The following is a 21,672-nucleotide window of genomic DNA, read 5'->3' as shown; positions in this document are numbered from 1 at the left end:
AGGATGTCTGCGGTGGGACGTGTGGAGGCAGATGGCCTGGTAGCGTGCAAAGCCGGGTCACCCGATCCCGGGGCTCGAAGGAGAGGAGGTCGGACCGCGGCCTCGACTCGGCAGGCAAGGGGCGGTGTAAAGCTGGCGACCTCACCTCTTAGGGCACACCGCTGTTTCGGGCAATGCTGGTGGGGGAGGCTGGGTGTTGGGTCCGGAGGCAGTGAGACTCAGCAGCGGGAGGCGAGCAGGCAAACACCGATTCATCTCACACGGTTGCCGATCGGCAGGGCTTCTGTGTCCGCTCCGCCCCCTCCTGGGCGGCATCCGGCTCTCATGGCTCCGGCGGCCATTTCTCTGCCGAGTGGGACCCGGGGCAGTTGAGCGGTCTCCTAAGGCAGTTCCAAGATGAAACCGGGACCCACTCAGTCGGTGGGTGCTGGGGGGGGGGGTTCCCCCGCCGGTAGATTCAATCACGGGTGCAAACGGAGGCGGAAAACAGACTTTATCTCAAAAGGCACATTGGGCCGGACAGGAGCTCTCAGGAAAGCATTCCAGTCGAGTCGGCTCCAGGCCACGCCCCAGGAAATATCCAGAATCCACCTTTTTACAATATTAAGGTGAGGAGAAGGCCCAAAGGAAGGAAGGAGTTGAGGCCAAGGGAGGTGGGAAAACATAAAGACAATCTGGTATTGAATCCAGCTCTCCTATATTGCAGACCCATCTTTAACCAGAGGCATTACCAAGGGACTGGGAGAGGGTTCGAGAGTGCAAATCATCCAACCAGGGCTGGATGGCGCCCCTGTGGATACCAGGTGAACGTAACACTCTGCCTTAAACTCACATATTGCTTGCTTCCCACTGCTTGTTAGTGCCTTACTCTGTGCTTTCAAAATCCGTGCATCCTGCATTTTGTGCTGTATTTAGTGCTCCTTGGCATATTAGAATTTAGGTGTGCTTTTAAAATCTGTGCATCTTTCATGTTCTGCTGTATTTAGTGTTTGCATCGATTGTCTTCCATTGCACACCTCTTCCTTCTGTGTCCGACTGGCTGCTAGGCCACCTAGTGAGTTCCTGTGTACTGTGCAGCCCCCTGTTGATGTATCTCTCTCCCCCACGACTCGCATGGCATGCTCTATCTCTTCTATCTATTCTAACTGCTATTCTATCACCTATCCTACCTCTCTCACGAAGTCTGGAAGAAAAAACCTTGCCTGGAATCGAATCCAAGCCTACCTATTGCTGACACCTACGTCAATGCCACTTCCAGGCAGACTATCACAGACATACTCTTCTCTTTCCGCTCTCCTGACCTATGGACCCCTCATACGGTCTCCACTCTTTCCCCTGTCTCCTCCTCTGACATTAATGGTGGTTCTAGGCGGGAAGTACTTTTCATCCTCTAGGTGTATCATTAATGTCTATCATAATGATACTATCATGGCCCAAGGTTCTCAACCTTCTAGACCAGTGCCTGCCCTCTCTTGTACACTTCCTCCCTTCACCTGCCACTCCTTTTTCTTCTCCACCATCACCAACGGGAGTGCCATGCCCCTGTACCTCCCTTGTAAAACCTTCAAAGGCGGTAACCAGCTTCTCTTAGCTACTCTGAAAGCTCACTCTGTTAACACTTCTCAAAGACTTTGACCTAGATGTCCTCGCTCTTACTGAGACGTGGTTCAATGCCAGCTTTGTCACTGCTCTTGACACTCTCCTTTCTGAGGGCTACAAAATCCTCTCCCAAACAAGACCCAACAGGCCTGGAGGTGGAGTGGCCCTGATCGTCCCAGAGTGGGTATCTGCCCCGTTCATACCTACTCAATCCTACTCCTCTTTTGAATGCCTCGTCTGCAGCTTGGGGTCTCACCTACTCGCTCTCTCTCTCTCTCACGCATGCCACTATCTACAGGCTCCCTGGCCCTATCTCTCTTTTCCTCTCTGAATGGGCCGACCTCACCGCCTGCTACCCAACCTCTGCTTCCAAACTCCTCCTCTTTGGTGACTTCAAAATCCGCCTCGACTCCCTTGAATCATCCACCTCTCAGTTCTCTGTCCTCTTTGACTCTCTATCCTCCCTTCTGGCCGGACCCACTCTGCTGGTCACACCCTAGACATCCTCATTTCAGGCGACATCCCTATTTCTAAGCTGGTCACCACCCCCCTCTCTTGGTCTGATCACTCTCTCCTCTCCTCCCGCCTGGTTTCCCTTGGTCCTCTATCCAAGCCGCCCCCAGCACTGCCAGCCTCCTTCGCTGCCATCCGACCTATGAAGCGAGTGTCAGTCGCTTCTTTCGTCTCCACCTTCATCCCCCCCTCCCACACCCACTTCTGATTCTCCCTGACTCTGCCCTTGGTAATCTGCACCTTTCCATCTCCAACACCCTTGACATCCTTGCCCCAGTCATGAGGATCCGCCCAAAACCTGCCTCCAAAAACAACTGGTATGATTCCGAAGTGGCAGACCTTGGGTTTACCCTGTGACAAACTGGCCTTTCGCCTGCTCCAAAGGCAATATTGCTTCTCTATCTGCTCCAAGAAGCAGCCCACATCCAAGCCTGCATCTCCGGAGCCACTAACAACACAGCCAAACTTTTCAAAATCTGCAAGGAACTTGCCAATCCAGCCACAGTCTCCACCTCTCTGCTCTCTTCCCAGGCTCTCTGCAGCACTTTGGCCTCCCATTTAACATCAAGACCTCAGGACATTGTGTCCTCACTCTCCTGTACCTGCCCCCTGCCTCCCTTGGCTCCTCCCCTTCGACGCTGCACTCTTCTCCCTCCTACCCACAGCACCGGACGAGGTCTCTAATGTGGTCTGCTCTATGAAGGCCTCCTCCAAACAGGAGCTCCCCTGCTCCTCCAGAAACATTAAGGACAACATCTCCTCTCTCGCCCGACTCTTGCTGACTTTTGTGACCACTCCTTCACCACTGGCTATTTCCCTCTATCCATCAAGCACTCCCTTGTGCACCCTCTCTTAAAAAAACAGTCTGCTGACCCCTCGTGCCCGGGTAACTATCACCCTATTTCCATTACACTCTTCCTGGGTAAACTCTTGGAAAAGCTGGCCCTCCCCCAACTGACCCTCCACACCGATCTTGTTGGTTGCCTCCTTGACCATCAATCTGGATTCCGGGCATCCAGAGGCACGGAAACTGCTCTCCTTAACACCTGTGAAACCATGCTTGCAAATCTCGACTCTCCTGCTGTTCTCATTCTCCTTGATCTCTCCTCTGCCTTTGACACAGTCAACCATTCCATTCTCATAAAATGACTCTGACATCCTCAGCATCGCTGACCAGGCACTGGATTGGCTGACCTCTTTTCTCACTAACCGTCCTTCCCAGTTGCAATTGGTCCCTTTCCCCTCCACCAGCTACCTCTCTACCTGTGGTGTCCCCCAGGGCTCTATCCTATCGTCATGACTCTTCAATATCTATCTTGCCCCTCTTGCTCACCTCACCTGATTTCCTCCTTCTCTCCTCATTTCTAGTGTTATGCCGATGGCACACAGCTTTCCTTCAAACTTCCCTCTCATACCTCCTCTTCCTCCTCTCTGATCCCGGACTGTCTGTCTGCCATTCAGACATGGTGTGCAGCGAACGGCCTCTGCCTTAATGCCAGTAAGACGGAGATCCTTCTGATTGGGACACCCTCCTTGGGCCCTCTGCCCCCACCATCCTGTGAGGCCAAAAACCTCAGGGTCATCTTTGATTCCGTTCTCTCCTTCATTCACCACATCATGGATTTACTAAGATGTCCCACTTCCAGCTGTACCTCCACAGAGGCATTCTTCCTTTCCTTACCTTCTACCAGAAGCTCTATGTCTCCAGAGCTCTGGTCCTCTCCAGACTGGTCTACTGCAACAGCCTCTTTCTCAATCTCCCTCTTTAATCCCTACTCCCCCTCCAACTAATCCAGAATAAGCGGCAAGATTTATCTTTGGCCTCAAGCAGAGGGACTGTATATTTCCAGCCCTAAAATCTCTCCAATGGCCCCGGTGGCTGCAAGGATCAAATTCAAGACCCGCTGCATCATCCACAAGGCCTTCTGGGGGCTGGACGTTAGCTCCAACTTTCCCTCTGAGAATACTCTCCTTCTAGAGCCCTTTGCTCATCTTACTCAAACTCTTGGACTGTCAAACACTTCTCCAACCAGAGAGTGGGGGGGCAGGTCTCTCTCCTCGGCTGGTGCCTCCCTTTGGAACAGCCTCTCTGCCCCTCTCAGACTTGAGCTGGACCTCCTCAAGTTCCGGAAACTGCTCACAACTCTACTGTTCTCTACCTCTTTCCCTTCCCTGATAAGCAACCGACTGGTGCTGTGACTGGTGGCCTGATCCTCATGAATCTCACAGGATTTCAGGCCCTTCTTCCCAGTCGATACCAGCACCCTGCCCCCCACTGCTCTGCCCCTCAGGCCCCTGCTTGGCGGCTCTGCATCCCACCCCCGGGAGTCACCTGCACTAGCACTTAGCCGCAGGTTCTTCTGCTGGCTTCCCCTAGCACTTCCCTCCAGGACCCTCCACAGCCCTTGCCCACTCCTCTGTCCCCCCTCCTCTTCCCCGCCACTTCTCCTCACTGCACTTGCACGTCCAAATACCACAAGGCCTAGTAGGACCAAAAATGTATTTTACTGTTTTTGTCATTGTTATTTTTCCCCTGTTCCCTTCCCATTTAGCCTTGTGATACTTTGAAACACTATTGAGTTGTCTAAAGCTCCTAACCAATTCTCAATAAAATAAACAATAAAAAGTACTGTAACATAGTGAGACACTCTACTTAGAAGTTCGAAAGTGGGGGGGGGGGGTGCAGTCTTCCTAATGGTTGTCTAACCTGGCTAGAGGATTTTACCAAAGCCTGAGCAACCCTGTAATGCTCGAGTGCCAGTCTTTTGAACAAGCACTTTCCTTCTTAAAAGTCACCGTTTAGGATTAAGAGCACTCCATTGAGGCGTGTAGCCTCCCATACTAGTACCTAGAGTTGCTGGGAATTGTAATACACTCCAAAACTAATATTCCTTTAGAGAGCAGTGACAGCTTAGGACCCACAGCAAACTGAATTGTATCCTATGCTAGGGGACCCCTTTTGGACATACAAGTTTGCTAAACTGGATGCGTTTTGTGAATGAGGGATAGCAGTGAAAACCAACAGCAGAGACTGCTGCATTGTTTGACAACTGCTGACTATATCATAGGGAGTGGGATGATAGTTTAATGAGGATCTGCTAAGTCAATTAAAAGGTAAATTAACTTGTGTAAACTTGCGGAGTGGGACAGAGTGGTGCAGACCCTGCAGTGGTCTGTTGTCTGTGGCGATTCTTTTGAGGCGGAGCTAACCTTTAAAACTTCCCCAAGTCCGCTGAGCAGAGTGGGGCAGAATGGTGCAGTCCACGCAGTGGTCTGTGGCGATTCTTTCGAGGCGTAGCTAACCTAAAACTTCCCCAAGTCTGGGGAAGAGAGTGAAGAAGGGCAGAGTGGTGCAGTCCCAGCAGACGAACAGCGGATGGCGTATTGAATGAGGCCACACAAGCTACTCTTCAGCCAGAAGCCGTCATGTGGTGAGTTAACAGACCTGACCTAGGATTCTCTGAACCTTTGATTCAGTTGATCTTGTGCCACTATCAAGCACATAAAGGGCATCAATCAACCCTTGACTCTAATCCGCAAAATCAAACATCAGTCAATATTGTTACTGAAACGTGCACATTACTGACACGTTACGCCCAATAAAATCAGCAGCTCATTGAACAGGCGGAAACATTCAGCCACAGTGCCTGAAAAGCCTGTGGGGCTAGTCCCTTGATCCTTGGTGTTAACTGGCACCAGAATGCAAGGGAAATCAAAATTATACCTGCCGAGGAGTGCTGATGCACATCCCGCCAGTAATTCTCCAGTCCACACTGCAACGCACCAGGCAGACTCTCCTGGGAAAAAGAAACAGCGAAAGATATACACGGTCTTCCCCCCATCCACCACCCAATCTGTTTAATCACGCAATTAAAGACAGGTGCGCGATTTCAGACAACACCCTAATAACAATAACTGATAAACAACCAAACAAGGAAAACACTGATAATTTCAAGTCCGAAATTTCAGGACAAGTCCTTGCGGACGTCTAACATTTAGCAAACACCACCATTTTCTTACACCTGTGAGAGTTTGGCAAATTAAATACATGCGATTGAAAGTTTGCAAGAATGACTGAGCGTGTCTCCCGGCCTGTTCAGAACACAGGATACCCCCAATGAGGTTATTCCAGATACATTTATACAGGACAACCACAGAACTAATGATTCCATAACCTCGAGAGACCGCAGTTCCTGCCTTTCCAGGGAAACTATTCAAGCTGCAGCAATTCAATGGTGGGTGCCTCAACATCTCTAGATGCTTTGAATATGGTTTTGCAATCCTTTACTCGCCTCAATGACACTGTGGCCTATGAAGTACGACAGAACACGCAGTCCTTAAACGAGATAAGGACACTTCTCATCAAGGGACCAACACTGAAAGACCTGTGAAACTGGACTCGGACAAACCATCTACACAAGTCCCAGATGTCACAGGGTTCCCAGAACAGGAAAAAAGAGGCGAATGCGGTAAAGGACCGAGGCTAATTCGAGCTTCCCAATCCAACAAAATCCTCCACAAAACACACACGAATTGAAACCCAATCCAAGAAGGAAGACAAGAAAAAAGAAAAACAAATAAAATCCCAAAACATGAAAGGAGGACACCCATCTTCCAACAAGGGATCTCGCAAGTTCCTGTGAAACTTTTCGCATGTAGCAAAAAACACCAACCAACTGAAGAGCTTGGATACAAATCTGAGAGACATCATCTGTATCAGCAACGAGAGTCAAAGTTTTGAGGATAAGAGAGGTAAAAGGGGAAGTGTTATCAAAGAAGCATCACCAAGGCCTAGGAGGCATTACTGCAAACATCGGCTAACACTACGAAATAGAGTCGATAGCGAGAAATCACTCATGTAATAACTTCAAAGGTGTAGGAACTTTGCGAACTGGCGTCTCTTTGAGCTCAAAGGGAAGGAAAAACGAAACATTGAACATCAAAAAAATCACTGAGAACAAACACAAACAAAAGTCTAACTCCCTGTATAGACTTAAGCAAAAGCAAACGCCCACAAATGGATGCACGCTTCAATCGTGGCGCCCACACTCAGCACGAATGTCCAATCAAACCAGCTGTGCACCTAATGGGAAAAAACCTGCAAACAGAAGCAAGGACTGATAGTCTGTTTCGAAAGGCGACTGAGTACTTCTTAATCTTTGAATCCATACATGAGACCGACCACAACACCCCACTGAACAGAAGCAGACTGTTAGCTCTCCTGACCACAATTCAACAACTGAGCTCAATTTCATCAGCTGACATAAAATATGTCCACCTCTTGGAATATGAACACCTGGGAAAATATGCAGTACACTTCCATTCAAAAATTGTGGAAAAGCTTGTAATTGAGCAACAGGAAGCCATCTTACTTCAAGGTTTTGAATGTTACTACGCATGTCAGACCAACAAGAGAGTATCGGACCAAGTTGAACCGAGGACTAAAGTAACATGCCACTTGGACATGGACAGCAAACGAGATGTTGCCCAAAACTAAGAGGTGTCGAATTGTGGTTGGCTTTCCTCGGTTTTGCCAGCCACAGCCCGAAGCAGACCAGGCTTTATTTAACAGGTGGCATATTTTAAGATGGAACTCTCGTGGACACAACTCCTTCTTGAATGGCGATACCAATACAATGTGGGGAAAATCTAACATTATTCTTTTACAGGAAACGTGGCTGAGGTCAATGCCATTGTGGGATGGTTTCACAATTGTTTACAAATTTGCAAAAAGAGTGCCGGGGGGCTTATAACAGCTGTAAGGGTGGCAAAGGGCCTAAGCGTAACAGAATTTGCCACCAACTATGACGCTATATTGATCACAAGGATCACTGACACAAGGAAAACCCATGGTGTTCCGTTAGCCCTCGTGATCAAGGTCTACTTTAACCAAACAAGTGCCTCCCTTGAGGTGTCTTTCAACAAAATTATAGATATCCTGGTCAGTTTGTTAACCAACAATCCACAAGCAGGCACTGTGATAGCTGGAGATTTTAATTGTCAGTGTCTAGTTAATGACTCATTGGGACGATTTGGATGGGGATAGAGGAATAACACCCATTGTGTAAACAAAGCCAACAATGGAAAGATCTGGTCAAAATTTCTTTCTAGATGGGCCTTTACTCAAAGCAACATACTGAATAGAGGGGCACTCAAAGACGTACCCACGTGGTCTAATGCCTTTGCAACCTCAGTCATTGATGACATCTTTGTAAAATGTTTTGAAGCAAAGCAAATTGGATCCCTAGAAATCGTTGAAACTGAAAATCAGCCATCATGCAATACTTCAAATAGCCCTGATAATTGGAGGCTTTGAGAAACAAAGAGTACTGATGTTAGGAAAATCATTGGGGGTCTCCAATTCGGGAAACATGGTCACTCAATATTGTTTCAACTCAAGAGAGGTAAGCTTGCGGTTGCTAGAGTGGTGGAATAACTTGAGCAACTGAGAAAACTGAACACAGACTCTTCCAATGATTATTCTGAATCTAATTGCCAGACTCAAGAAACCGAAACAGAACAAGTTGTTCACCCAATCACATACTCCTCTCCATCAAATAAGGCAGAATTATGATAGCACGATCCAAACCCAAAAACGCTCAGCACGAAAAGACATAAGGACATTTTTTAAATGCACCGACATGACGTGGGTGGCAAAAGAGAAATACAAAAAGACGATAACACAACGATATAAGAATTGGTGTAAACTACATTACACACAAAAACATATTGGGAGCAATCAGGAATTGTTACACAATATTATGAAAAAGGATACACAAGCCATTTGGTGGATACTGAATAACAAAAACAAGTCACAGGCAGTAGCCCAGGCTACTGGCGTAAGCGAAGGGGAGTGTGTTGAGCACTTTTCAAGCAAGTACAATGTAGATACACACAGCATGGGTTCTTTAGTAGCACATAGATCGAGCCTCCCATCACAAGCTTTTTCCTTTGATCATCTTGATATTGAGATGATAATTAGTAAGTTAAAGAACTCGAGAGGAAGTGGCTGTTGTGGAGTAATGAATGGAATATTTAAGGATAATCTTGCAGTTTGGGCGAATATCCAGTTTCATCTGTTCATGCATGTAATGCTAGATCACACCTGTCGCACATCCTGGTCGGAATCAATACTTGTCCCTATTTTTAAAAAGGGAAATAGAACTGAACCATCTAGCGATAGACCGATTTCTTTACTCAACACATACTCAAAAGTCTTTGCCAATTTACTATTAAAGGATTTAACGTTGTGGCCGAGAAAATTCACCTACTGAGCCCACTGCAGACTGGCTATAGAAAGGGCGTGAGCACTATAATGAGCGGTCTTGCGCTGAAAGCTTGTTTGTCTGATGTAGAACCACACTCTGGGCAAACCGTAAATGTTGCAGCGATTGATTTGGCATCAACATTTGACAACGTAGACATCTCTAGACTGTGGTCCAAGCTGTCGAAATGGGAGATGGATCATCGTCAGAAGAGCAGGATCTAACTGTTCTATTCCGATAATTCCACTAGAATCTGACTAAACACATTGGGCAAACTATCAGGAACATTCTGTTGAAAAAAGGAGTGCGCCAGGGGTGTGTGCTGGCCCCATATTATTCAACTTGTACCTAGCTGACTTGTGGGAAGCCAGCAAGGAGTGGGGAGGGTTCGTGCCCATGCAGTTGCGACTAAACTTGAGGTGTATTGCATTCGCAGATGACATCTTGCTAATGGATTACACCTCGGCTAGCCTCTAACAGCAACTTGATGGGGTAGACAAATATCTAAAAGAAAACTCCCTGCAAATAAAAAAATGCAAAATCTTATGTAATGGTCAGCAGTGCTAAGAGGAAGTGCAAAACTGAACAACTCTACAATACAACAAGTAAATTCAATTAGTTATTTAGGCTATGAGATCGCAGTTAAAAACCAAAGCAAAAAACAAATACTCAGAAAGGTAGAAAAGATCTTGTCATGTTTGACATTGTTGAAGATGATAAAACCTAAATTGTGTTTATAAGCTTTGGTCCCGCTGATAGAGTTCTACAGAGTGAAAGTATCGCCTATTGTCCTCTACGGGTGCGAACTGATGAACATCTCACGCAGGAGATTTTTCGACGCACTGGAGGGTGAAATCATGAAACAGGTGCTGGGGATTCCAATTTCAGTACTGATAAGTGTTATCAGACTGGAATTGGGCCTCGCGTTCTGGTGGTCCCAGTACATCAATAGGAGTATCCTTGATCCACACATTGGAAAAAGAAGACGAGCATTCTGCCGGGTTCTATTTAAAGGCCTTACTACTGAAAAACACTAACCAATTTCTGAAAAAATTAAGAAAAAGTTGCGAAACCTTCTGCACTATGATTGAGTTAAATAGTTCAGAATCCGAAACAGTTTTCAAGAATAAAATAAAAAAATCGGACAGGTCAACCGACCTGTCGGATCTGAGCCGCCTAAACCTCTACGTGGGCAAAGAACTTGCTTACCTACCCCCAACACATTTAAGATCCTATTTGGCGAAATTTCCAAGGTCCAAAAATCGAGATTGATATTTAAAATTCCAGCTTAACTGTTTTCCAACACTAGAGGTTCTGGGCCCAAAGGTGGGAGTCCCACGAGAACTGCAAAAGTGTAGGATGTGCAAATAAGATTCCATTGAGTTTTTATTTTACTTGCTGATGCAGTGCCCTTCATTTCTCAATCAAAGGCTATGCAATTTTTAACGGCTTATTCACTCAATTTCCGCAGTTTTGACCAACAATTTATGGCACAGGTTTATGACGACCTCTCAATAGTCATTACTGATAGCTATGGTTAAAATGCAATTTGAGGTCTTTTCGGAAATCAATAAAGTAACCGAGCAAGGAATCTAAGACCTAATTTATGTATGTCAATTTTAACGGGTGAATACAACTAAGAATTGTGGAATAACACCACAAAGATTCAACACAGTGTTTTAATTGTAACTTACTTTTATCATGATATCGGTTCATACGTTATCTTTTGTATAGTGTGATGACAAATGTAATGAATATATATGTTTGTATGAAATTTGTGTAAAAGTTAATGTCTTTGATATGACATTTGTGTAAATGTACAAAGTGTACAAATAACACAATAAAATAAAAAATAAATTTACTTGAGAAAAACACTTTCAAAAGAGAAGTAGTAGTGCCACCAAGGAAATGAAGCTGCACACTTTAGATCCTTATTACCCACATGCTCATACCTCTAACTGTTCCAGTTCTCACATCCTAACATTACCAGCAGTGTACTCAGATTGCCATCGTTGTACAGACACCTGGATTGTTTTATTGTAACACAAGAGGCCCACACTGCAATGCAAAGAAACCAACAGCAGGTCTACTCTCTTATCTCAACTACTGCCATGGAGACCATCCACACCCAAAAGTGCTTCTTATAAGGAAGTTGCTTAAGGCGAAGAAAGGTTAATACAGCATTTACTGTGCCTTCCAGAGCAATTAAAAATATCATTGACCCACTAAATAAGTCACATGAGAAACCATGTAACAAAACAGTAGAGTGCTGGATTGCTTTGAGCATTTGACTCATCCACTTCAGGTCGCTGCCCCCAAATATTCGCAAAATCAGCAACCACCACCTTGGCTGTCAGGCTTTTGCAGATAAGCACTACAACACATTTCATAATGGAATGAATTTTGGAACTTGAGTCAATTTCGACAAGGTACAAGTTGACCACAGAAGCTCAAGAGGTCTCGCTCGGCAGTTAATGAATCAATATTGAGAACCTGGAAAGAATAATCAGAAATATATTCCTCCAATGCAGGCGATGACCATTGGCATTTCAATTCCCAATGACAACACCCACATATCAACCTCTTCCATGAAGTCGGTGAAACAATTACCCTGCAAATATATTTTTAATATTAGTCCAAACTCATACTGAGATTTAATATGCAATCAAGATCACGTGTGATGGACCAATTGGGTCAATAAATTTCTTGCTTTCCACGCAATGGCCACAAGCATACTTTCTGACATGTGTGTTAATTGCATATGCACCATCCTTCGACAAAGAATGACGTATTTGAAACAGAGGATGTGGGATGTCTTGAGGAATTATTACTATGTACCAACATGTTCAAAGTATAACAAGAAAAAAAACACATTCTGGAGTTCATCTTCCCTCATTATCGTGCTTGGAAAAAAAGAAAAACTTTCAATGGGCCTTTGACCCACTGTGACAATATGTTTGAATGTGCTTGGAAGACTGGTTGGGAAGCACAGCTTGGCTACTAGGTCCCTCCATGCAAGGACTGCATTGGGGAGGTACACTGTTCATGTAGTAGTCATAGGAGACCAGCAGTTCAAATTTTGAAGTACCATACAAACCACTTTACAGTGATGCGATGACCACCACAGTCCTTGCCTACCAGAAAGAAATCTGCCAGTCCGTACCATAGAGGAAATAACATTGCTAGTAGAAGTTTCAGGGTCCTTTCTTCATCGTTCAAGGGAGATGCCATTGCCCAGAGACAACCACTGCTCCTCAGGCATGTTTTAGGGCACTTCATTGATTGTCAGAAACAGCCACATTAATGTCAGCCCCTACTTGCAGGAGGAGATGTAATGCACAAAGACAAGAACTTCATTATGACATGAGGGCATCGCATAATTTGGAGGAGACTATCATTCCAGTTTCTGCAAAAGTAAAAAACTATGGCAGGCCTCGTCTTCATGATATTTGAAGGTCATTTTGAAGAAACATCAAAAGTGTAGGCAGTCTGAGAACAAACACATTTGTAACACACCACATCCAAAGCTTCAACTGCCATTCTCATTGCCATCAAGCAGCAACTATAAAACAAATGCGATATTGAAGCAATAATCTCAGAAGTCCGTTACCCCACGCAAAAAACATTTTCACATCACTGCATTATGTTCACAAGTTTTCCGATGCTGAAACCCAACCGTGGCAAAGTCCAAGGGGTAGAAAGATACTTCAACAAATGCAGTCAACAGGAAAGAGTGCTGGTGTGCTTAAAACCCGACACAGCAAGCCCATGAGAAGATTCAGCATTGAATCATGCAGCTTTGAAGCTCAAGAGTCTGTTCGGATGAAGACTTTTGAGCGAGAGAAAATCTTAAGGGCCTCGTCGATCTCAGAGAGCTTCTTTTCCAATTCTGTCCTCCGATTCTGGATGCTAAGTGTGTCGGCTCGTACAGGGAGAGTGACCAACTGCTTCAACAGCTGTGCTTGGGCTGGATAAAAAGAAAACAGGAAGAAAACATTACTCAACTACAACATGGATTCTACAGAGTAACTAAGTATCTTCCACAGACATTTTCCAAACTCGTTACATAGGTTACTGACAAAGACACAATCGCTGAGGCCGAGACTCATGACAACACAGGGAGTTTACCCTTAATGTAATGGCAACGTTTTAACAGGGATGGATGTTTATGTTATGTTATTTGGCATTTATATAGCAATCTATATATCATTGGTATGGCCTGAAAGTGCTGGTAGGTTGAACACCCTCAGGGACCATAGTCCAGGTCATTCGAGAGAGAAAGGTGTCATAGGGTACTTGGGTGCACTGATTATGTGCGCAGCTGATGTGATTGGCTGATGTGGTGGTATTTGAGATCAGTTGAATATGTGTAGTCTGGAGGATGGTCACCAAGACTGGGTTCTGGCAGCCTTAGGCCTGTGTAGGATGCTTATGTGTGCGGCTATGCCGATTTTCGTGGGTTATAGCTGGGTTTTATCAGAATGTTGAGGAGTATTGTTCATATGTGAGCAGCTAGGCTGAAATTGATTTAGGGGTGTAGCTGTGCTGTAATTGTGTGATGGTGTAGAGTAGACAGTGAGCGAGAGGTGAGTGTCAAGTGCACGTTTGCGATTGCTGCGTTCAGAGTAAACTTATTAGTGGCTTAATAGGCGCATTCAGTGGCATCATTGCTCAGGATCTCTTTTAACATTTATCATCCGGGTGCAAGGTCTCAGCACCCTGTGTCTTTGTTACTCTTACCAGAGTGCAGCCTTTAAGCATAACAATCTCCTCCAGCATGGGTCTTTTATAGTGCTACACACAAACTAGGATAGCGCATTAAGAAATGCACCTGGTGGGATAATGATTAGAGAGAATACGCCTTTGCTTGAAAAGTGTTAATTAACTGCATAGTATGTAGTGTACACTCCCTGATGTCTCGGGTAGAAAAGCCAGTGATGGCTTAAACCTGGCTAGAGCCAAACTTCAATGCATTGTTTGTTTATATGGTGACAAGTATTGCATTAAACTGCAGTATATCATGTGCATTTCTCAAATGTTTCATATCAATATTCTTATGCAGCTGATTCAAAATCAATTATATAGCATATACCAAACTGCGTTTTGCACACCCACCAACATCAGCCATCTTACCCCCTACAGCTCCTTAAATATGAAAGTATTCTTTCCACATATCCAAATCTTCTCAAACTTCCCAGACCATCCCATTCGTTTACATAGCATCTTCTTGTGTGACATGCATTTGCCCCTCCCTATTTTAACCATTGATCCCTGGTTGGAGGGCCTATTGCTTTGCAGTTACTTTAAATATTAATCTTGGCATTTAACAGGATCAGAGCTACACACATTTTCTTATACCAAATGATCTTAAAATCATCCAATATCCCCATCAGTACCTTCTTGGGCTATAGTTCCAAGATGATGCTGAGCACACCAGAGAGCAGGCACCCTATGTCTCTCCGATGTGCCTGTATGACTGTGTATTCTAATGTCATGGAAGAAATGTAAGACTTTCTGGCTCACAAGTGATGCATACTGGTGCATCAAACCCCCCCCCCCATTCAAAACAATCTTAGCCATGCGACATGCACACTGTTCAGGTGTTTCAGCCACGCAGTTTGACCCTGATGCTGATCTTCTTTGGGAACTGTAGCGTTTCCCTTGATTCTTCCTCTGCCAGGGAACCTCCCAATTCAACCCAAGTGTGTGACTTCTCTGGCGGCAGGAATGCTGGCAATAATATGTAGAACCTGGATCTAGTCTTCTTCATTATCTTATAAAAATGCATGACATAAATTGTTTCATATCAGTACACTCTCAACTCTAATGGTTCTGTCCATGCCATATGCAATCAGTTATTTGTAACCACCAGCAGGTGCAAATCCAAGTCATAATTACATATCTCTGATTAGCCAAATGCACCATCATGTAAACCCCTATTGAAGGCAACTAGTGTATTTGTTGGCCTCCAACAATATAAATTACTGTTTTCCCCTCCTACTCCACTACACATTTAGCCAGTCTTGATCCTGAGGATTATCAGAATTACCGCCCCATCGCTGGCCTCCCATGGCCAGGAAAAATTCTGGAAAAGGTGGCTACATGGCAATTCCAGAATTTTGTTGAAGATAAGGGTCTTCTGCATCCTCTACAATCTGGTTTCCGACCCAAATTTGGAAGGGAGACTGCACTGGTGGCGGCATGGGATGAGCTGTTGCAGGCAGGGGATGAAGGCAAACTCTCCCTGTTTGTTATGCTCGATTTATCCACTGCATTTGATACAGTGGCCCATGGTATTCAGTTAGATCGCTTAAAAAATATAGGGAATGTGGACACATGTGCCCTCAATTGGTTTGCCTAATTTCTGGCAGGGCACAAACTGCGGGTACAGGTGGGAGGTTTCATATCTGAAATCCTTGCGCAATGCTGTGGTGTACCACAGGGCTCTGCACTTTCTCCCCTCTTTTTTTAACATTCATCTTCGCCCATTAATGGACATTCTGGAGAAATATCATCTCAGGTTCCACTCATACCCTCATCATACACAGCTGTACATCAGACTTGATGTGGAAAATGCTCTCGTTAAGGTAGGCAGATGCCTGGAAGAAACATGGGCATGGATGGCACAAAATTAGCTACAGCTCAACCCAAGAAAACAGAGGTTATCCTCTTTAGACCAAAACACCTACTGGATGGAACAGTAGTCCGCCAACACCCCAGTTTCTGGGTTCCACACTTAAATACGCCTAAAGGGTAAAAAACCTGGGATGTATTTGGCAGAGCGATTTGGGCTGTGCTGGCCAAGTGTCAGCTAAAGTGAGGTCAATCTTTTATAATATTCGGTTGTTGCGGCAAGCGGTCCCCTATGTACCTGAAACTGACCGTGCAGTGGTTGTTGGAGCACTAGTCAATTCCAAATTGGATTATTGTAATGGGCTCCTTTTTGGAGTTCCGGCCAAACAGACCCATCACCTACAAAAGGCACAAAATGCAGGAGTCAGATGAGTGTTTGTTGCACCTAACAACACCCTAACTTCAGGCCTCCTCCGCTCCCTGCATTGGTTAGTGGTGGAGGATTGTATAAAATTCAAGATCGGCTGTCTGGTGTTCAAATGCGTTAACGGCCTTGCACCAAGCTACTTAAGGGACAAGCTTAACCTTGTACTCTCCTGCCCGAGCCCTAAGTTCAGAAGACAAACTGCTGCTTGCCATCCCAAGGACAAAATACATCTCAAGAGTAGATTGCAGATTTTCAGTTGCTGGGCCTAGACTGTGGAATAGCCTTCTTCTGAATCTAAGGAAGGCCAATTCCTTTATGGCATTCCGAGTGGGCCAAAAGACCCATCTTTTTGAAATAACTGCCTCCTTTACTCGTTACGTCAATGACACCATCATTAGGTGATTGATTTCTATAATCAGCCATATTTCCATTTGTGCCAGGATTCGATTCAGTTCATTGTGTGTGCGTATTACACATGAGTCAAATCAATCAATCAAGCTTCATGGCCAGAACAAAAAGCAGAGGTGTGAGGGGCACTGCCTGGTTCCCCGCTCCAGCGGGAAGCGGGCTCAAGGCCAACCGTTAAGACTCCCCTGTGTCACTGATTGTTATAAAGCCATTTAAACCACATCAGAAACTTTTGCTAAAATAATATCTGCCACATCTAGGATGGTGCTTAACCATCAAAGGTTTGACCTAACCAACTGCTCTGGCAAAAAGCTGGTTTGGTTGGATCTTCTGTATCGTCACACCCCTGGGTCTATTTGAATTAAAAACCTTTGTGAGGTTCTTAGTCTGCACATGAGACCAAAATGAGATGGGTAGGTATGATGGACAATAATGCAACCTCCGGTCCAGACATAGTACAAATGCTCCCTCCCCAATACAATATTCTGCAACTTAATTGCTCTGCCTCCAAAGCTGAGGGAGGAGTTGTTATAATGTTTAAAAGCTCTCTAAGCTGCTCGATTGTTTCCCTGACCCATAACCTGCTGTGTGAACTACTGCTAGTCAGGATACAAGCCTCCCCGGATGTCTCCACTCATTTTCTGATAGTTTACCAGCCACCAGGATATGCCACCAACCAATCTTTGCATGACTTTGCACAATTGGTTGCAGATCTCTCCCTGAGTCACTCTAAATTAGTTCATTTAGGCAATTTTAACCTGCACCCCAAAAACCCAAGTGATTTGCAGGCTAAGAGACTTGTGTCCTCTTTGACTGATTGTTACTTTACTCTGAGAAATCACTTCCCCACGCACATAGGAGGGAATCAGCTGGACCTACTTTCATATCTTCATTCCTCTTTCATTGTCTTGGATGGATCTGTAACGCTCACCTGATTCTTGCAGAGGCGCCGGTCTTGACTGGGCGACTACCGTATCTTCAAAGGTGATGTGTAGCACCCGGTTGGCTCTTTGGGCTGGACCTCTGTGCACTGTATGCCTGACGTGTAGAGTAAGATGTCTGCAGATAGAAAATATGGGGTTATTGGGGTGTCCCTATCTATTTCCTCTTCTCCTCTCCTGTAGACCCCCAAAGGTTAACGCTCTCACCTTAGGTAAGTGAATGCCGAGCTCTCCATCTGCCTCGGGGCAGGGTGCTGTAGCCAGTTTCTGCACTGGATAGGTAGCGCAGGCCTCTTGACTTCAGAGGACTGCTGTCCGTCGTTTACTGCACGAACGGTAAGTTTCGAGTCATTCAAATGTCTTTTTAAAGTCTTTAGTAATGATGTCTCTTGTTTTGCAGGGTTCCGGCGATGGCGGATGACGGGCTGAAGTGAGTTGAAGATGGAGCCCATGTGATGAATAGAAGCGCCTGGAAGCACGTGAGTAAGCGCTTGTTGCCTGCTTCACGATGCGCTCTAACTGTCTTTTTATTTTGCAGGTACGAGTCCGGAGCGGCTGCAGGGTGCCGGAATACCCACTGGATTAGATGTGGAAAGAAGTAATGGGACGTGAGTATTAAAGTTCCCCAATGTCTTTAAACGCACCTTGTTTTGTCTTTCAGATGCGGATGCAGCGCCGAAGGCCTCCGGAGCGTGCGAAGAGTTGGTAGGCTTTTGTCTTTCAGATGCCGGAATGCAGTATGAAGACCTCCGGAGCGCACGAAGAGTAGGTAAGCCTTTGCCTTTCAGATGCCGGAATGCAGTGTGAAGACCTCCGGAGCGCACGAAGAGTAGGTAAGCCTTTGCCTTTCAGATGCCGGAATGCTAACCTGTTCTTTCTTGTCTTTATAGGTGTTGCTGAAGACTGGATTCAGGATGGTAAACCTTTTTCCTTAGGCCCAGGACTGGATGCAGAAGACACGATGAGCGTCCTGCTGCAGAGGGTGCAGAATAACGCAAAGCAAGATTCATCCACCGGGTGTGGTTTAAATAGCCTCCTGTAGTGCTTAGGTGTCTCCTTCCACAGCCACGCCTAAGTAAGAAAAGAGTTCCTGGTAAGAAAAGAGTTCCTGCCTTCCAGAAGAGTTCCAGTGTTCTAATTCTAGGGAGTGGCTCCAGCCCCACCCAACAGGAAAAGTAGTTCCAAACAGAAGAGGATCAGAGGCTCAACTGGCAGGCAAGTAAGCAGCATGGTCTGCTGCAGGTAAGTCCACCCAAGCATTATGAGCCCGGCGCTTCCAGCGCTGGGACTGGGCATATTTATGAGCCTGGTGCCACTGGCGCCAGGACTGGGTCCAAAAGGTCCCAATTGGGACTGGTTGGCACTCGGAACCTGGGTTATGGATCTGCTTCCAAGGGAGTTGGGAAAACCCTGACCTTTTGGAAGCAGAGATCATGACAGTACCCCCCCTCAAGGCCCCTCCCAAACCGGGCTTCTCCAGGGGTTTTGGCTTGTCAGGAAATGTTCGGTGAAATCTTTTGATTAGGCGAGGAGCGTGGACATATTCAGCAGGTTCCCAGGATCTCTCTTGGGGGCCGTAGCCTTTCCAGTCAATTAGGTAGAATAGTTTAGATTTGGAGATCTTGGAGTCCAGAATGCTTTTGACTTCAAACTCGAGTTCTCCATCCACTAGGATAGGTTTTGGAGATTTGGTTAGTCGGGTTTGAGGTTGCACGGGTTTTAATAGGGAGACGTGGAAGACCGGATGTATCTTCATGTGCGGGGGCAAGTCCAACTTGACTGCTACTGGGTTTACTATGGTAGTGATGGAATAGGGACCAAGGTATCTTGGGTTAAATGTGCGTGGCCCTTTTAGAGATAGATATTTGGTGGATAACCAGACTTGATCCCCTACTTGATAGTGAGGGGCTTCCTTCCGATGTTGATCTGCTCCTTTCTTGTATTGTTCTTTAGCCCTTTGAAGGTGAGAAACAGCTCCCTTAAAGGCTTGGGTGATTGTAGAATGCAGGTAGTCTACTGCTGGTGTTTCAAGATCTTGGAGGGGATCCAACTCCGAGGTTCGAGGGTGACTGCCGTACAAAAGAAAAAACGGGGTTGTCCCAGTTCCCGAATGGACAGAGCTATTGTAGGCATACTCGGCTATCCAAAGGATATCTTTCCAAGTTTTTTCAGTTTGTTGCAGCATGCAGCGTAAATACTGTTCCAGAGTTTGATTGGTCCTCTCGGTTTGTCCGTCGGTCTGAGGGTGGTGACTGGTCGATAGTCTCACATCAATTTGAGCCGACCGACAGCAACTTCGCCAAAAATGAGAAATAAATTGACTACCTCGATCCGAAATTAGAACCGAAGGAAAACCGTGCAGTCGGACGATGTTTTTGAGAAATTCTCGGGCCAGAGTTGCTGCTGTTGGCAAGCCTTTGAGTGGAATGAAATGCGCCATCTTGGAGAATAAGTCCACGATTACTAGAATCGTATTGTATCCGGAGCATGGAGGTAGATCGGTGATGAAGTCCATAGAAAGCGTATGCCAAGGGCGAGGTGGGATGTCAATAGGGCGTAAGAGGCCTGCTGGTCTTTCCTTTTGACTCTTGTTTTGGGCGCATACTCCACAGGACATTATAAAGTCTCTGATATCTTTTTTCCAAGACGGCCACCAGAAGTAGCGCTTGATCTTTTCTGAGGTCTTGGCTATACGGGGATGACCTTCCATTAAAGAGTCGTGATAACAAGAGATTACTTTTTTCTGTAAATCTGTGCTGGGTAGGTATAATCGTTCTTGGAAATACAATAAGTTGTCCTTTGCTGCAAAGTCCTTTCCCTGCAGATGCCAATTCTGTATATCTGCTGGAGTTACAAGTTGCCTGGCTTTATCCTTAACTTCCTCTATGGATTCTGTGGCGATTACACCCAGAATTCTTTGTTCGGGAATGATTTGTACAGGTTTAGGGTTGATCAAGTGTTCTTCCACTCCCATCCGAGAAAGGGCATCGGCTTTACCGTTCTTTGTACCAGGTCGATAGGTAATTATGAAGTCAAACTCGGCAAAGAATAATGCCCAACGGAGTTGTCTAGAGGATTGGGCTTTTGCGGTTTTCAAATATTGCAGGTTTCGGTGATCCGTAATCACAGTAACGGTGTGTCGGGCCCCCAGCAGATAATGCCGCCAAGCCTTAAAGGCAGACTTGATAGCCAGAAGTTCCTTGTCAGTAATCGTGTAATTGACTTCAGGAGGCGAGAATTTGCGGGACCAAAATGCCACGGGATGCAACTGATTGGTTACCGGGTCCTTTTGTGATAGAACTGCCCCCATGGCAAGGCTTGAAGCATCAGTTTCCACGATGTAGGGGAGTTCGGGGCGAGGGTGTTTTAAGATTGGTGCAGAGATAAATTTAGTCTTCAAATCCTGGAAAGCTTGTTCCGCCTCGGTAGACCATTCAAAACGTTTGTTTTTCTTTAACAAGGCAGTGATGGGCTGGACTATTCGAGAGAACTCGGGGATAAACCTGCGGTAAAAGTTAGCGAAGCCTAACATGCTTTGCACACCTTTTACGGAGGATGGTGATGGCCATTTGAGAACTGCATCGACTTTCTTTGAATCCATACGCACTCCGCCAGGTGATAATATGAATCCCAAGAATTCAACTTCAGTCACGTTGAAAACACATTTTTCCAACTTAGCGAAAAGTTTGTGTTGACGCAATCTTTCGAGGACCATTTTCACGTGTTTCCGATGTTCAGATTCCGATGAAGAATAAACGAGGATGTCGTCAATGTAAACAACAACACATACATCTATGAGCTCTCTGAGGACATCGTTCATAAAATATTGAAAGGCGGCCGGGGCATTGCAAAGTCCGAAGGGCATGACCTGATATTCAAATAGCCCATACTTGGTGCGGAAGGCCGTCTTCCATTCATCGCCCTCTTTTACTCGTACCAAGTGGTA

The 21,672-nt window shown here is 45.7% G+C and overlaps 1 protein-coding gene across 1 annotated transcript in view; it reads right to left on the bottom strand.

Moving 5' to 3' along the window:
• Positions 1 to 11,385: 11,385 nt before the first annotated feature.
• ENKD1 (enkurin domain containing 1) overlaps positions 11,386 to 21,672 on the bottom strand; it is a 358,562-nt gene continuing 348,275 nt past the window's right edge. Inside the window, exon 8 of the mRNA XM_069655171.1 lies at positions 11,386 to 13,344. Within this exon, the coding sequence (XP_069511272.1) occupies positions 13,184 to 13,344 (161 nt within the window). The 3' untranslated portion in view covers positions 11,386 to 13,183. The remainder of the gene's footprint in view (positions 13,345 to 21,672) is intronic.

Source organism: Ambystoma mexicanum, chromosome 1p (genome assembly GCF_040938575.1).
Source record: "Ambystoma mexicanum isolate Mex_15411 chromosome 1p, UKY_AmexF1_1, whole genome shotgun sequence".
NCBI lineage: Eukaryota > Metazoa > Chordata > Amphibia > Caudata > Ambystomatidae > Ambystoma > Ambystoma mexicanum.
The sequence above is the reverse complement of the archived record's forward strand: the minus strand, read 5'-3'. Positions and strand labels throughout refer to the sequence as shown.